This window comes from Hyperolius riggenbachi, chromosome 6 (assembly GCF_040937935.1).
Source record: "Hyperolius riggenbachi isolate aHypRig1 chromosome 6, aHypRig1.pri, whole genome shotgun sequence".
Taxonomy (NCBI): domain Eukaryota; kingdom Metazoa; phylum Chordata; class Amphibia; order Anura; family Hyperoliidae; genus Hyperolius; species Hyperolius riggenbachi.
Genome location: NC_090651.1, coordinates 129105463 through 129120854, shown reverse-complemented (window position 1 = coordinate 129120854; position 15392 = coordinate 129105463). Strand labels below are relative to the sequence as shown.

The following is a 15392-nucleotide window of genomic DNA, read 5'->3' as shown; positions in this document are numbered from 1 at the left end:
AGCTGGTAGCAACCGCTGCACCAGCTATACTCCAAGAACAGAGATCAGAACGATTTCCTGTCGACCACCGCTGGGACAGGGCAATCGCAACAGAACAAACAAAACAGATAAGCAATCATAATTGCACTAGGGGAACCTTCCTAGCGCAGTTTCAGAAATTACTCTAAGCTGAACTTGAAACAAAGAGTAAGGCTGACACTCCTCCAGGAGTGTATCACAGGAAGGAATCCTTATGACCAGCCAAGCATTGTGGGAAACACATAGTACTTATAGTACACGCCTCCAATGAATGTGGCCAGGCAATTTGCATGACAACGTATGCAAATTCCTCAGCAAGCACAAGCTTCAAAAATGACAGAAGCTCTCCTTTCCAGAGTCCTGCAGCATGCAAACCTAAACAATGGTCAAAAAGCTGCCTGCCTGCACAGGCAGCTGAGCAGATCATTACAGTACCCCCCCTCCAGGGTCGAATTCCAGACGACCCTCAAAACTGCTATTAGCAAAAGACTCCAACCGAAGACTCATAAGGGCCGGGACAGCCCGACAAGGTCCAATTCCAGAGTCAGTCCACCCGAAACCGACCTCATCAGAAACAGAAGCCACCGAAACATGCCCATCAGCACTACAAGTCTCAGCGTAACACCCATCAGGACCGTGGATACCAGAGAAGAAGCCACCGACACCCTCCAGACAATACCCACCACCTTCCAAGGAGCGTCCGAAAGTACCAAATCTGCCACAAAACCTGTTCGAAGTGTCTCTTTCAAAACAAAAGCCGCTGTTGATCGTATTCAGGGTGCCAAGCAAAACTTCTCTCGAAATCTCCCAGAACGCCTTGAAGCTCCGCAGAGCTACCAAGCACCCCCATGGAACCTATGACAGTTCCAGATTCAGAATTAGCAAGACACCCATCAAGATCAGGACTTTCAGGGACCACTTCTGGGCATGCAAGCAGGCAGGCTAAATCAGAACATGTCTCCACCGAGGAAGCATCTGAGTACGCTGGTAACAGAGGCACACTTGGGCTTTCTGGGCCACAGAGCACACTGGGGTACACCAGCACAGGAGAAACCTCAGGACATGTCGGGGAACTGCCAACCTCAGAGTCCGGCACGACCAGACCAAACCCAGGACCGGGTAGAAAATCATCACGAGTAGAAGCCACATGGTACAGGGCAGGTTCAGAGAAAGCGTCTCTGAACAAGGCAAAGAAGGTTCAGCATCAGATTCGCAAAACCGAAGCGCTGTCTCACTCTTAGATTCGGCTAACAATGTCGAATCCGAGGAATCAGAACGCAAAACCTGCAAATCAAAAATCACTTTAGGTTGTGAAACTGACGCTTCCATAGCGCAAACCTCCGCGATCTGTGGAGCAGACTGCAAGGCATCTAGGACCGAAACACTGGAGCAACTGTCATCAGGCAACGGGCCCCTACAGGTGTGAACAGGGTGAGACAGAGACTTATTTGCAGAAGAAATAGCGACATCAACAGGATAAACTTTATTAGGCATATTAATTTTACTTTTGACGCTGCATAGTCGAGAAATTTTCCCCATAGCAGGGTCACAGACGGAAGAGCTCAAAGATCTGTTTCTAAATGAAAAAGGATCCCACACATCCTTGAGGAAACCGGCAGACTCATGCCGATCACAATCTACAGGAACATCCGAGAAACAGGCATCAGATCGCACAGATTCAAACTGCACACTGTCAGGAGAGAATCCTTCAGGATTCGCACAGGAATCAACCACAGCGGCACACTCATTCATTTCAGATTGCACAAAGTCAAGACTCTCATGCTTTACCCCAGAAAGGCAGGAACAATCATCTGACAACGATGTCTCTTTATTGGAATCAATTGGTTGGTGTGTGTGCAACTCATCCAAAATCGTCTGCCCCACAAAAATCACCAGATCCACATCACCCTCGTCACATTCATCGGAATCAATCAAAAGGTACATAGAATCGAGACAATCATTCAAGACATCCTCGCTTTTTGCGATGTAAAAATCGCAAAAGGCTTTCCAATCAAAATCGAATTCCTCCAGCAAGGCCCCAACATCCCAGGAAGCAAATGGGGGTTCAAACAGGCCAGTATCCAGATAATCTCCATATGGGTGGAGTTCAGGAACAAGAACAGATTTTTTTAACTGCTTTAATATAGTGTGCGATCCTACCTATAGTAGGATCCACATAAGCTTTGGATTAGGGCAAAAAACCTGGAAACTGATCAGCAGATGCATACTCAACAAAATCGTACAAATCGGAAATTCCGTCTACACTGGGGTTTTGGGTTGGGCTGGTCATACTGTAACGATTGTGGAACTTCCTCCGTGACCAGCGCACAACGCGTGCGCTGATACGGCGGAAATCCTCCACAAGCGTATAATTGCAGGAACCCAGCAAAAGGTGCTAAGCAAGCACCCGTAGAGGGAAATTCCTGTCGGCAGATGGCGCGGAGGAGTGCAGAGGAACCAATCCTCTGTACCTCCACAAATGCCAGACAGGAATTGTACGAAGCGCAGAACGCAATCGCAAGAGAAGCGATTGCGAATGAGAACGAGCAAAGGGACAGGTTGTATGTGTGTGCGCCAATCTAGTCGCCACCCCGCGACAGCGCACACACAACAGCAGATACGAAACAGAAACGCAACCGCAAGAAAGGCGATTGCCAAAAGTGACACAAGGCAGATCAGAACAGAATACGAGGATAGCAAAGGCACAGCAAATCATACAATGAGGAGATACGGAAAACAACAAACGCTAACTGAACGCGAACACCGCACTCATTCGCAACAGTGCACGCGTTCATGCGCGGTCTCCACGTGATAAGCACAATAGAGACAAGCACGCCTAACTAACCATCGACAGACAAACATGTAACAGAGGACGCGAGCGCTTGCTTAACGGTTACCTCACCGAGCCTCCAGCAAGCGTTCGTAGCAGACAAGACACACGAAAACAGGGGCAAGCGAGAGATAGGATCCACAGCACTAGCGAAAGTGGCTAGCGCGATCCAGGAAGACAGAACAGAAGGATCCACAGTACTAGCGCAGGATGCTAGTGCGATCCAGGTACAGAGTAGCAGAACAGACGGATCCACAGCACTAGCGCTAGGCGAGTGCGATCCAGGCAGACAGAGTAGCAGAACAGAAGGATCCACAGCACTAGTGAAAGTGGCTAGCGCGATCCAGGTACAGAGTAGCAGAACAGAAGGATCCACAGCACTAGCGGAAAGTGGCTAGCGGGATCCAAGGAGACAGAACAGAAGGATCCACAGCACTAGCGTAAGATGCTAGTGCGATCCAAGTGAGACAGATCAGAAGAGATAGCTGGTAGCAACCGCTGCACCAGCTATACTCCAAGAACAGAGATCAGAACGATTTCCTGTCGACCACCGCTGGGACAGGACAATCGCAACAGAACAAACAAAACAGATAAGCAATCCTAACTGCACTAGGGGAACCTGCCTAGCGCAGTTTCAGAAATTACTCTAAGCTGAACTTCAAACAAAGAGTAAGGCTGACACTCCTCCAGGAGTTTTTCACAGGAAGGAATCCTTATGACCAGCCAAGCATTGTGGGAAACACATAGTACTTATAGTACACGCCTCCAATGAATGTGGCCAGGCAATTTGCATGACAACGTATGCAAATTCCTCAGCAAGCACAAGCTGCAAAACTGACAGAAGCTCTCCTTTCCAGAGTCCTGCAGCATGCAAACCTAAACAATGGTCAAAAAGCTGCCTGCCTGCACAGGCAGCTGAGCAGATCATTACACTTATCAATGAAATGCCTTTTTAGTCACCAAAAAGCAAGAGAATAATTTTCACAGGACTTTTTCACCTACTTGTACTTTTTTTAATTGCAGATTGCTGAAAATGTATTTTAAACAGAGGATGGAAATTCTACTAATAGAAAAATTGAAAAAGTAAATTGAATAAGGACCAGTAACTCTTTGTAGTGTAGTAACTAAGTACTAACCCTCAGTGACTCTCTGTAAAGTACTATGCAAAATAGAAGGTTGCATTCTTAAAACAGAAGGTATTTGCGATTATTCAGGTTGGAGTGAGCTCTGAGGTATCCCACAATGCATAACTGCTGAATATGCAAATCATCTCTTTGTTGCCCAGATTGCCCAGCAAGTTAATGGTGAACCAGAACTCCTAGGAGTGGGTAAGCGGCTGAAAGAGACCAAAAAGCCCTCTTACTAAAATGCTATGCAAAACAGAAGTTTTCCTTCTCAACACAGAAGGTATTTGTGATTATCAGGTTGGAGTGAGGCTGGGCAATCTGCAACTTTGGGTGTTTTAAGTCGTACTCCATTGAGCCACATTAATCCACGCCATGCCCTGATGAGAATCAACCAATCCGAAACAGTCTGTATGCATGTTGGATTCGTTTGGCTGTGTGATATTAACAAACTGACACATCATTGCATTTCAGCGGTTCTGGCAGTGTGTTTAGCTATAAGGAACAACAAAGAGATGATTTGCATATTCAGCAGTGATGCACTGTGGGACACCTCAGAGCTCACTCCAACCTGAATAATCGCAAATACCTTCTGTTTGAAGAAAGCAAACGCCTGTTTTGCATAGTATTTTAGTAAGGAGGCTTTTTGGTCTCTTTCAGACCCTTACACACTCCTAGGAGTTCACCATGAGCTTGCGGGGCAATCTGTAATTGTATTTGCGCATCATATCATTCAAATAAAATGACTCAACTAGCGTATACAGTGGAACCTTGGTTTGCGAGCATAATTCATGCTTGTAAACCAAAGCACTCTTATATCAAAGTGAATTTCCCCCATAAGAATTAATGGAAACCCAGTTGATTCATTCCACAATCCAAAAATAGTTATAGTAAAATAGTATAGTATAAAAATGCCACTATAACAGCATCAATGCCATCTGTTGGCTATCCCCAACCTTAGTTTTGGTGTGGCTTTAATAAGGAACTTATCCAATGACATTTACTTTTGAGGATTGCATGGAGATGTGACACTGCACAGTCTTTACACTCAGATTAAGTACAATTACCGGTAAGTGCAATCCTACAGCACCAATAGGAGAAGAACTATCAGCTCATTTATGATGACGTGATGCATATATACTTTTTTTTTTCTTGTACATCAAGATGTTGCTTTTCTATCAAGCCAAAATTTCACAATAATTTTGCTTGAATTGCAAAGCGCTCTTAAACCAAGTTACTCTCAAGCCAAGGTTAACTATATATATTTACATTTATCTGTCAATTCAGTCTGTGAACTTAATAAATTATACATTTTCCGTCAGTGCTCACTGTGTATACAGTATATATTCATTAGGTCCATGTTAGCTCTACTCACATTTTTCTGTCCTGTTGCATGAATTATATCAGGTTGTGTTGAAGAATCTGCGTGACATGATTTTTTTCCCCTGGGTATTAGAGTATATTTGTTATATTAGACACTTTTACTAAATTAATTTTTTTAATCTATTTGCACTTCATGTTTGATGTGGGAACAATCATATGTGGCTAGTAACGTTGCTTTTGTGTATCAGAACTCTTGCAGAGACATGCGAGGGACCCCCTTTGTTCTTTCATTTTTGTTATTGTATTTATACCTGTGTTCTTTTTAATGCTCCACATCACTTTTTAAGGTAGTCCTTTTACTAGCACAGCTACTAAACCTGTCAAAATGCGTGTAATGTAGGTATATTCCATCATCAGTCTGTGACTCAACCTATAGTTGCCACTAACTGATGTAGCGCTGAGATTTGGGTAGAACGTATCTGATGTAGAGAAATTCTGGTATTTATCATAACTGAAAGATATCACAGCTTTTCATTTACATTTTATTTCTACATTACAACCTTTCAGTTTTGCAGCATGCTTTTCCAAAAAGTAACAGCCAATAAAAGACACAGGGGATCACTAAAATGCTTGGCAAATGTAGCAGGGATGCAGACCTAAAAAATGCCTTTTCCCTTTATTACTTTGCTCCCACCTTGATCTGTCCTGCTCTGCCCCCACTCCCCGCTCTTGCTGTTTAGAGTAGCAGTCATATGGTTTTCATATAGTGTAGCTTCCAGGCGTTTCCTGTTTGCTGTATTTTTTTTCTCATTCCTGAATGCAGAGTGTAGACTTACTTTGGAATACTTTGTTGTGGCTTTTTAGTGTGGTAGACAAGTGAGCACTAGGCATTATACACCTTTTCGGAACAAAGAAGCCAGCATTTGCAAAGGAATACGTTTACTATATTTTCAGAAGTTCAAGTTTAGCATAGCTTAGATACTTCCAGCCTGTTCCCTAGTCATCACATTACAATGAGATAGTCATTGAAATGTCTTCTGTCTTTGGCAGTAAAACACACACACACACACAGGCGACTTAAGACATTTCACAATATTACAGATAATTGCCTGTGGATTACGAGTACGTTGCTTAAACAGAAACATATTGTTGTTTTTATTTATAAATGTAAGCCTGGGAAAGCTGTGCCTTGCTCTGGGACCTGTGAAAGATATGAGATGCTTATTAATTATCTCTACACATCACCAAGCTATTAAAAGTGTTAGGGCCTTAAGCATACTAATGCATATCAACGCATTAAGTGTAAAAGGACCCTTGGGGTCTTCTCTATAAGAAAAACGGGGCAAGCAGAAAAAGATCTCCACATTTTCACTTTCCAAATTGTGATATACAGTAACACCTCACTTATAAAAGTGAGAACGGTTTTGTTAAATCTTTGAAGAAGAAAAGTGGACGTGCACCATCCGTCATTTACCAAATGGTTTATTGCATCTTCCTTACATCAAAAGCATTGTGTATCAGGATCCAACCTTGTACAAGGTCCTCATCCGGACCACAAGAGCAGCCGTGGGAGTGGAGGTGGGGTGGCGGGCACTGATGTGGGACAAGCGACGGACGCTTTGCGTTCTTCTGGACGCTTGGTCACACTGTGTTCCAAGCATCCAGAAGGACACGAAACGGTCGTCGTGAGGTGTTACTGTAAAGGATGGATGGTGCACACCCTCTTTTCTTCTCCAAAGATTTGATGATCCTTTCTTCAACTTAGATACGATGGAGCACACGTCTGGCATTTACATCCAGGATCGCAGCTATAGTGGTGAAATAATATGCCTCTGTCTATTGTATACACGCTGATATATACTGTACATAAAGGGAGTGCCACACATCTTTTTTCTCTATCAGTAACAGGTTTTGTTCCCTGCGAGCTGAAAACTGGTTTATAGGATGTACTGTAATTACCTTAAAGAGGAACTCCAGTGAAAATAACGTAATGAACAAAAGTGCGTAGTTTTTACAATTATTATATATTAATGATTTAGTCAGTGTTGCCTATTGTAAAATCTTTCCTCTCCCTGGTTTACATTCTGACATTTATCATATTGTGATGTTTTTACTGCGGGCAGGTGATGTCAGTGGAAGTAGCTGCTGCTTGCTTTTTTGGCAGTTGGAAACAGCTGTTATTTCCAACAACGGAACAAGGCTCCCACAGTGTGATGTCAGCAGCATGGTCCTGACATCAAACTGTGGGAGGGGTTTCAACACAATATCAGCCATACAGAGCCCTCCGATGATCCGTTTGAGAAATGGAAAAGATTTCTCATGGGTAAATGGGGTATCCGCTAATGATTGGGATGAAGTTCAATCCTTGATCACATTTTCTCTTAAAAGTGGCAGTTAGAAGCTCCATTCCCTTGCAGTAAAAAGTGGAGACATGGCAGTGTACAGCTGGTGCTTCCAAGGTAAGTAGTAACAGCAAATGTTTTGCTCACCACGTTTTCAATTTAATGATAGATACAAATAATGGTAGATATTATTATTGTGAAAAATGGCAATCACAATGTAAAGATGGGATCCTTTCAGCTAATCGACACGACATGGCATTCTTCTGGAAAACGACTATTTATAACACTACATAAATTAAAAAAAAGGTTTTGGTGTTTAACGCAGTAGGCTCGCACTCCTGGAACACCTAGATGGTAAGCAGAGAGAGGCCTGAAGCCCCAATGGTGCAGTACTGTTAGTATAGGGGTAATTGTAAGCATATCGTTTTATACTCACAAGGATGGGTTGCAGCCACCGTACAGGGAATAAACCGTCCCCCCTCGGCTTTTCCAGGTCCTGCCCGATGCTGGACGGTCGCTCTCCTAAATATAATTTTGGGTAGATTTTTAGAGGCGCCCATACTCTATGCACACTGTTACAAGGCACTGAAGAAGCGAGCTAGTACCTGTGAAACGCATTGTCTATCTGTGTTTTCAGTAAAAAAAAAAAAATCAGTTGAAATGGTTGCCTATCTTCTGAAGAGGTAAGAGAATACCTCTGTTTTTTATGATTTTTATGCCAATAGAAAAATATTATTTAATACTTTGGGTGCCTCAATCCCCACAAATTTCCATCATAAATGGGCCGCTTGGGATACTTATACTTAAATGTGCTTTAAAAGTCTAAAAAGGAACCCTGAGCAGTGATTCAAAAATAAATTTGGGACTTACCTGGAGCTTCCTCCAGCCCACTGTTGCCCGCGAAGTCCCTCGCTGTCCTCTGGGTAGCCTCCATGGTCCCGCTGGCAGCTCCGGTAGGTGCACAACTTTGTCCATCACCAGTGTGGTCATCACACACGTTGCCGTTGGGGTCCTGGGCATGCGCGGCACTAGAAAGACTGTACGGTGCACAAGCAGGACCCTTACGGTGATGCGCGTGAGGACGCCACAGGTGATGGACGGCCAGGTCTCTGTACTGCGCATGTGTGACTTTTGCCAAAGTCGCGCACCATCCGGAGTCGCCAGCGGTACCACGGAGGGGACCTGGAGGACACCGATGGACCTCACGAGCTACAGTGGGCTGGAGGAGCCCCTGGTAAGTCATCATTTCATTTTTTTAATCACTGTTCAGGGTTCCTTTAAAGTAATTGTGAACCCAGAAAAAATATACATACTTTCCTTGTTTGTGGGAAGCCTCTGAATAGTCCAAAGACTTCCCATATTCTCGTATACTGTACTGTTCCAGCACTGTATTGTTCCAGTGCTGGTTCCTCTGAGTTGAATATGTTTCCTCAAAGTACGAGCAATGCCATGAATGAACATGTTCTTCCAAGTACGGTTCCAAATAGTAGGAAGACGCATGGCTTTTTTCCTCTCTGTATGAGCACAGGGCCTGCATGGCAGCACTCGAGCATGCACAATGTGGCCACGCTTGCACTCTGAAGACATTGAGGTGTTGAAACAAAATGGTATACAAAATTAATCTCACTTCCAGGGTTTCCTTTTGGTCTATTGATGATTTAGTAAGGGAAGGAGATTTGATGGCTAACAGAAACTTCTACAAACAGGACATCAGCTAAACTCGCCTCACTGTAAACCCAGGCATTAACAAACACCCAGAGATTAACAAATACCTAGTATATTTTGTAACCATTACTTTCTCTGGCCAAACTCATAAAACATGTTATGGGATTAGTTAGGATCGAAACTTTCAGGCCACAGTGACAGTTTTTGCCATGCATCCCTTCATCATTGCCTTTTGTCTTCCTTCCTAAGACAGGGTAAGACAGCATGGGGTTGTCATACGTGCCCATGCCCTTTGAACTAAAGTTTAAAGAGTGAGGGCTCTTTTACACTACATGCAATTCTGATTTCTTATTTTGATGCAATTTTACACGCAATTCCATTTACAATTTTTGATGATATTAAGAAAAGTCCTGCCAGCTGCATATTTTTCAATGTTTTTCTTCTTGTGTTGCTAGCATCCAGGAGAAATTGCAAATTGCAATTTGGAATTGGAAATCAGAATTGTGATTTGCAGTGTAAAAGAAGCCTGAAGCAGTGAATATGAAAGCAGTGTCATTGACATAACATGGCATATGGTTCAGGTAACTAGACTTTCTGCAGTATTGTGTGAAAAGGGATGCAAAGTATCTCTAAAACATGTCTTTTCCAGACATTGCTCAGTTTGTATTGCCTATTCTATATAATACCTATGCAAAGCTCACAAATGCTGCCCACCATGTTCTAGCAATTATTACTGACAATTATAATTGAGCACCATTGCAGATATACTTTACATCTCTATTTTTCCACCAAAATGTACTTGGAAAGATTTACAGGGCATATGAGGAACCTAAAATTTGCCCATGGATGGACTAGAATATCTTAGTGAGGTAATGAAGTGAAAATAAACTGATGAGAATAGCATTTGTGTCCCTCCTCCTACTCCTGGATATGAATCTTTTTTTTTTAGAATCCCACAGTTTTATTTTTTGTGTATAAGCTAAAAAAGTAGGATTAATGTTGAATTGTCTTAAAGGGACTCCGAGCTCTTAAAATAATCAAAATTGGTACTTACCTGGGGCTTTCTGCAGCCCACCATAGGTCGGGAAATCCCACGGCGGTGTCTTGGCTCCTCTCCCAGTCTCTCTGCACAAATGGCTCCCGGCGACACCGAGCCCAAGTGTCGGGCCCTCTCTTCCTGGAAGATGACGTTAGTCGTCATCATGCTGGCCGCTTCGCCTCATCACGCCTGCCGGCATGAGTTTACTGCGCATGTGCAGTTTAATCGCGAATGCGCAGTACGGTCACGCCGGCCACCGTGATGACGCGAGGCGGCCGGCGTGATGACGACTAACGTTATCTTCCAGGAAGAGAGGGCCCGACACTCGGGCTCGGTGTCGCCGGGAGCCATTTGTGCGGAGAGACTGGGAGAGAAGCCAGGACGCCGCCGTGCAATCTCCCGACCTACGGGGGGCTGCAGAAAGCCCCAGGTAAGTACCAATTTTGATTATTTTCAGAGCTCGGAGTCCCTTTAACCTCCTTGCCGGTTATCCCGAGCTCAGCTCGGGTTAACCTGCCGAGGAGGATTCCTCAGGCCCTGCTGGGCCGATTTGCATAATTTTTTTTTGTTACACGCAGCTAGCACTTTGCTAGCTGCATGTAACTTACGATCGCCGCCGCTCCGTGCCGATTCGCCGCAACCCGCCGCATCAGAGGGTGCCCCCCCCCCCGAGACCCGTGCGCTGCCTGGCCAATCAATGCCAGGCAGCGTTGAGGGGTGGTTCGGGACTCCCTCTGACGTCGATGACGTCGGTGACGTCATCGCGCCCGTCGCCATGGTGATGGGGGAAGCCCTCATGGAAATCCCGTTCAGAACGGGATTTCCGGATGGGCATATGCGCCGGCGGCGATCGGCGCATACAGGGGGATGCCGCAGGAAGGGGGGAAGCATGTAGCTAGCGCTAGGCTAGCTACATGCTAAAAAAAAAAAAAATGCAAAAAAACACCCTCCCTGCCGTGCGCAGCAAATTTTTATAACGGCAGGGAGGTTAACTGAATGATTCAGTCTTTCACATAAGCAAAAATATACAAACTATTGTCCTTGTTCTCTTCTAGTTAAGAGTTTTATGGCTGTAATTCCTTATTAGTGAGAATTACATCTATAGTCTGACTAGGTCCTGACTGGAGAGAAGCTGTCACTTGCATACCTACATGTTTAACTCTTTCTGGCTGAAAAAGAAAAAAAGGGACACCAGCTAGTTATTTGTATTCTTGGCACTTTTTTCTTCTTAAACCGTTGTAACCAACAGAGGAACAGTTGTGCAGGATAATAAGATTCTTAAATCCTACATAGTAGTGACAGTTTAGTGTGAATTTCTAAAACTGCACTACAGAAAAGTGCAAATCCCTCCCTAAACTGCTGCAGATTAAGACGTGCTTTATAGCAGTTCTACACAGTGCAGCAGTGCAGGCTAGGCATGATTTGTGAGGGGCTCCTGCCTGTGTGTCCTGTCTGTGAAGCTGTTCTGTGCTTAACCCTTCCAGTGCTGGGCATTGATGCAATACAGCAGATGTATTGGTTACCTCGGCGACAGCATTTTCCCTTACACACTGCACTGACTGAGAGACCTTCCTAGCTCCTCCTATTATACAACAGTTTTAGAAGGAATCTGCACTATCTAGTGATTTCTTAAGATATCTGAGGCAGTTCTGCATGGATTTCTAAAAACCTACCAATATTTTGTCTCAGACACTCTTGATAAATGTCCTCCACAGTGTACAGAAGATGCATGTCTGCAGGGCTCAGCCTACCTAAATCCTTCTATTATAATGTAACTAATGTGACTTTCACAATCCCTATCAGGTATCACTACAAAGCACCAAAAAGCATACCATTACCATTAGTTATTTTTGAACAATGCTCTACTGCTCCAATCTTACTCTCAGCTTTATTATTGTCATGAACACACTGATACCATATCAAACAAAATCGCTAGTCACTGTGTGTACCATAAATTGGGGCTCACAAAATGAATTAGCACATCCTATATATATATATATATATATATATATATATATATATATATATATATATATATATATATATATATATATATATATATATATATATATATATATATATATATATATATATATATATATACAGTGGTGTGAAAAACTATTTGCCCCCTTCCTGATTTCTTATTCTTTTGCATGTTTGTCACACTTAAATGTTTCTGCTCATCAAACACCGTTAGCTATTAGTCAAAGATAACATAATTGAACACAAAATGCAGTTTTAAATGATGGTTTTAATTATTTAGTGAGAAAAAAAACTCTAAATCTACATGGCCCTGTGTGATTGCCCCCCCTTGTTAAAAAATAACTTAAAGGTGGTTTAGTACACCTGAGTTCAATTTCTGTAGTCACCCCCAGGCCTGATTACTGCCACACCTGTTTCAATCAAGAAATCACTTAAATGGGAGCTATCTGACACAGAGAAGTAGACCAAAAGCACCTCACAAGCTAGACATCATGCCAAGATCCAAAGAAATTCAGGAACAAATGAGAACAAAAGTACTGTAATTGAAATCTATCAGTCTGATAAAGGTTATAAAGCCTATTCTAAAGCTTTGGGACTCCAGCGAACCACAGTGAGAGCCATTATCCACAAATGGCAAACACATGGAACAGTGATGAACCTTCCCAGGAGTGGCTGGCCGACCAAAATTACCCCAAGAGCGCAGAGAAAACTCATCCGAGAGGCCACAAAAGACCCCAGGACAACATCTAAAGAACTGCAGGCCTCACTTGCCTCAATTAAGGTCAGTGTTCACGACTCCACCATAAGAAAGAGACTGAGCAAAAACGGCCTGCATGGAAGATATCCAAGGCGCAAACCACTTTTAAGCAAAAAGAACATTAAGGCTCGTCTCAATTTTGCTTAAAAAACATCTCAATGATTGCCAAGACTTTTGGGAAAATACCTTGTGGACCGACGAGACAAAAAATGAACTTTTTGGAAGGTGCGTGTCCCGTTACATCTGGCGTAGAAGTAACACAGCATTTCAGCAAAAGAACATCGTACCAACAGTAAAATATGGTGGTGGTAGTGTGATGGTCTGGGGTTGTTTTGCTGCTTCAGGACCTGGAAGGCATGCTGTAATAGATGGAACCATGAATTCAACCGTCTGCCAAAAAATCCTGAAGGAGAATGTCCGGCCATCTGTTCGTCAACTCAAGCTGAAGCGATCTTGGGTGCTGCAGCAGGACAATGACCCAAAACACACCAGCAAATTCACCTCTGAATGGCTGAAGAAAAACAAAATTAAGATTTTGGAGAGGCCTAGTCAAAGTTCTGACCTGAATCCTATTGAGATGTTGTGGCATGACCTTAAAAAGGCGGTTCATGCTAGAAAACCCTCAAATAAAGCTGAATTACAACAATTCTGCAAAGATGAGTGGCCCAAAATTCCTCCAGAGCGCTGTAAAAGACTCGTTGCAAGTTATCGCAAATGCTTGATTGCAGTTATTGCTGCTAAGGGTGGCCCAACCAGTTATTAGGTTCAGGGGGCAATTTCTTTTTCACACAGGGCCATGTAGGTTTTGAGGTTTTTTTCTCACTAAATATTACAAGACATCATTTAAAACTGCATTTTGTGTTCAATTATGTTATCTTTGACTAATAGTTAACGGTTTTTGATGAGCAGAAACATTTAAGTGTGACAAACATGCAAAAGAATAAGAAATCAGGAAGGGGGCAAATAGTTTTTCACACCACTGTATATCTTTATATCTTTATATGTAGGAATTAGACTTTGCATCCTATAGTTTTAAATGGTGAATAGAAAAAGGAATACATTTTATCAAGGAGGTCTACAATAGAGAAAAAGTCAATCCAATCAAATAGTACAGATTTACAAGGAACATACCCTGAAAATGAAATAAAAGTCAGAAGTAAAAACAGACAGCAGAGTTTGTGGCTAACGATCCATTTCACCTGGTCGTTTCAACCCAATCCACAGGAACACCGATTTTTTTTTTATGACTATGAGCTATGTTACGCCTTTATAATTTGACGTCTCATCCTTTAGCTAGCAGTTGTGTGGCCGGTGGTGGTGGAGCACACACTTTGTCCATCAACATTTGGAGTACAGTGATTCAAAAAACTTGAACATTGGTCCGAGCACCTCTGAAAGGGACAGAACATCTCAGAAAGGGAGCTCCAGCATAATCATCTTTAAATGTCCCACCAGAGCTCCACATTGGTGCATTGATCTCTGGGCCAATGGAATCTTTCCTTTCCCATAGGGCTTCACAATGGTACACACTAATCTGACCAATGAGAAGCCCCAGCAGAAAAAAAATTAAAGGAGGTTTATGTTGAGGCTCTTTTCTTGTTGCATCTTTCAGCTCTACAGTACTAAAAGAAATCCCAGCAAAATCATTATGATGGGCACTGGCTAGTGCAGGTAGTCCTGGCTTGCATGCACATTTGGGTTACGTGCAGCTTGGAATTGGGCTAAACATGTGCTCTTCCTATTTAAAACACATATAGAGGTGATAATTACCAGCATGGAACCAGTGAAGAGCTTATACAGTAGTTAAAGGATGGCCTCTGGTGAGCCCTTCTGGTCCAGGGCCATAGTGTGGTCGCAACTTCTGCATGATTGTATCCCAATTTCCACGCCACTGCGATAACTATCATCATAACTATTGAACATTTCGTTTTTCATTTCAAACAGGTTGCAGAGAGATCATTTTGAATGCAATAATTGTAGTAATACTGTGATGGGGCTAACTGTAAAGACAATGGAAGGGGTCATTTGGTTTGGGAATTATGCTAATAAATTCATACAGACATTTTGTTATTGGTAGATTTCTGAAGAGTAATTTAATTAATATAGAGAGGACTGGTACATAAACACTCAGTTCACTCCTAAATCACTCAGTTCACTCCTAAATTGCTTGTAACACATTGCTGCGGCCTTGTTATTTTTTATGTCTAAGGCTGCTTTCACAGTAAGACGTTAGTACAGCCTGTAACGCAGCCCACCGCACAGCAATGAAAAATCATTGGGCTGTTCACAGTGCCCACGTTGCGTTACATTG

At 43.0% G+C, this 15392-nt stretch overlaps 1 protein-coding gene across 14 annotated transcripts in view; it reads left to right on the top strand.

The window, feature by feature from the left end:
• DNM3 (dynamin 3) overlaps window positions 1-15392 on the top strand; it is a 629085-nt gene that overhangs the window by 234860 nt on the left and 378833 nt on the right. Inside the window, exon 18 of one of the 14 annotated variants that reach the window (XM_068239895.1) lies at window positions 9758-9839. The exons of the other annotated variants lie outside the window; for them this stretch is intronic. Within the exon in view, the coding sequence (XP_068095996.1) occupies window positions 9758-9809 (52 nt within the window). The 3' untranslated portion in view covers window positions 9810-9839. Of the gene's footprint in view, window positions 1-9757; window positions 9840-15392 lie in introns of those variants that run through there. 14 annotated transcript variants of the gene reach the window in all.